Genomic DNA, 2,393 nt, shown 5'->3' on the forward strand with positions numbered 1-2,393 from the left:
TAGGACTTCCTTGTAGACGACGAGTTTGTTTATGTCCTGTTTTCAAACATACATGGATATTTTGGAGCCGAGCAATTAAACAATAGGGAGCTTTTTTTTATATCCTAATATAAATACGAGACTGTACATCGTTTATGCCCGATCGAAATATTTACACCACTGTTTGCCTTTTTGCAGGGTTCACATGATCAATATCTTTCGTCTCCACAGCACAACAAGCCGTCTCGTGTCTGGACACCCACATTTTTAGACCTGCTTCTGAACGGGTCAGTTTGCAAGAGCAAGCTGTCACAACCACACTTGGGCGGTCTACTTTCTCCTTTGTCATGTTCACGATGGACCATGATGGACGCCACATGCATTAGGATAAGTTCTAGTTTCTGATGTGTTTTGCAACTGTCTCTACGTCTCTTGGGTTCAAGGAGAAATTTTAATGTGCAGTGTAGTTTTGGATGCCTAGTGGAAATACGCAACAAAATCAGGATTTGTTCACTTATGTTGTGGGCACTCGTGTTGTCTGGGCGACGGTTTAGAGAACACAGCAACTTCATTCTTACTCTGGAATCTAACTGCGACCTCATGTCTGACCTAACATTGACATTGCCTGATAAGGCCAACACAGTCAAATTCCCCTTCTGTTTTATCAGATAGTGTGCTCTAAGATAAGAAGATAAGAAAGCGGCATATGTGATCAGATTTGCATTAAACGACTTCATATTATAGTGTTGTCAAAGTTACGAGATAACCCAGCTTGACTGTTTGTAAGTTATATCTTTTTTTTTCTTGTTGCACGCGCTGTGTGAGATAAGACGTGTACAATCCCGGAGTAGGATATTCTGACACATTTTCTTTACCTAATGGAAAGTCCGTGTGTTGTTTGTTGTGCAAGTGTCTCTGCGTAATTGGACACAGTTTCTATGTGAGACAGCTGACTTTTACTCGGAGCTATATTAAGTAAAAAGAGACGCTGTAACCTCGACCGTCATCTAAACTCCGAGGCGGTAGCTGTCGTCAATATGGAACTGAACCCAACCCTCCCATTTAATGGGGGACCGCTCTTCCGCCCCGATCTCTTCAATTTGAGTAATTACAACAGCTCTTTGGACGCATCTTCTGCTAATGGAGCCAGTGGAGTGTTGAGTTCCAACAGCAGTGTCGGTGACAGTGGCATCAACAGCACAGCTGCGCCTTCCAACTGCACGGACGGCTGTGGCGAGAACAGATATATCCTGCCATGGTGGCAACAGTCCATCTTCATCACCATGTTCGTCCTCATGTTCATCATCGCAGCCGGGGGCAACATCATAGTCATTTGGATCGTTTTGGCGCACAAGCGCATGCGCACGGTGACCAATTACTTCCTGGTCAACTTAGCCATCGCCGATGTGATGATCTCCATCTTCAACGTTCTCTTCCACTTCACATTCAACTTATATCAGGACTGGTTCTTTGGTCTGGAGTATTGCAAGTTCGCGTTCTTCATAGCTTCTTGCACCATCTCGGTCAGCGTGCTTACCTTCATGGCCATTGCGATAGATCGGTGAGTACTTGTTACTTTACACAGAGCTTGCAGTTGAGTGGAGGATTGGCCTATACCAAGTACATTCTATCTTCTTCTTCTTCTTCTTCTCCTTCTTCTCCTTCTTCAAATCATTACTTCGATACATGTTAGCATCAGCGTATCAGATATTCTACATCCCGATATTTTTGGTGTTACTCCTGCTTATGCTTTTTTCAAACCACTCTTGTTAGTGTTGTTGTGGTGTTGCTGTTATTGTCCGAGAGGTCCGGTTGCTGCTACTCGTTGTTGAAACTTTTTTCTCTTGCTGCTATTTGATTATATTCACATATTATCTCTTTGCATACATTAAGCTCGCAATCCTTATCTATGACTTCTTTAGTTTTTGTTTCTGCTTTTCTTTTGCAAGTTTGGATTTTGGTAGGTGTACTTGTAGAGGGTCTCAGTTGCAGACCACGCTTTCGGTTGGTAAAAGCAATCGTTCGGTTTTATTTACTTTATCGATATGGCACGTATCTTGGTCTTTTCTTTATCTCTACAAAGCAATAAAGATATACCTGCAATGGTTAGAGTACATTACTGGGTCGTTGGGTACGCTAGTATAAAGGATTTATCGATGAGGGAAAGATGGGGTTCATTCGATGCTGCAACAGTAACTGATTTCCTCACCTAAGATTTGATATAGGTGTCGTATCATGAATAATGGTTACTGTGCTGTTAAAAGATATTATTGAAAGTAGTTACGTTTCTGATGGAAATTCGTTAGTTTATTTGTATGTGTGTGTTTTTGTGTGTGCTTTATTGTGTGTATATGTGTGTAAATATGTAGGTGCATGTGTACGTGTGTGTGTGTGTGTGTGTGTGTGTATGTATG

The 2,393-nt window shown here is 42.0% G+C and overlaps 1 protein-coding gene across 3 annotated transcripts in view; it reads left to right on the plus strand.

The window, feature by feature from the left end:
• Window positions 1-2,393, plus strand: part of LOC101851938 (tachykinin-like peptides receptor 99D) — a 153,224-nt gene that overhangs the window by 37,124 nt on the left and 113,707 nt on the right. For 2 of the 3 annotated variants that reach the window (XM_013080726.2, XM_035968919.1), the window contains exon 2: window positions 211-1,540. In XM_013080726.2, the coding sequence (XP_012936180.2) occupies window positions 1,017-1,540 (524 nt within the window). In that variant the 5' untranslated portion in view covers window positions 211-1,016. Of the gene's footprint in view, window positions 1,541-2,393 lie in introns of all 3 variants that reach the window. The other variant, XM_013080725.2, reaches the window with a different exon arrangement.

This window comes from Aplysia californica, unplaced genomic scaffold (genome assembly GCF_000002075.1).
Source record: "Aplysia californica isolate F4 #8 unplaced genomic scaffold, AplCal3.0 scaffold00097, whole genome shotgun sequence".
Taxonomy (NCBI): Eukaryota; Metazoa; Mollusca; class Gastropoda; order Aplysiida; family Aplysiidae; genus Aplysia; species Aplysia californica.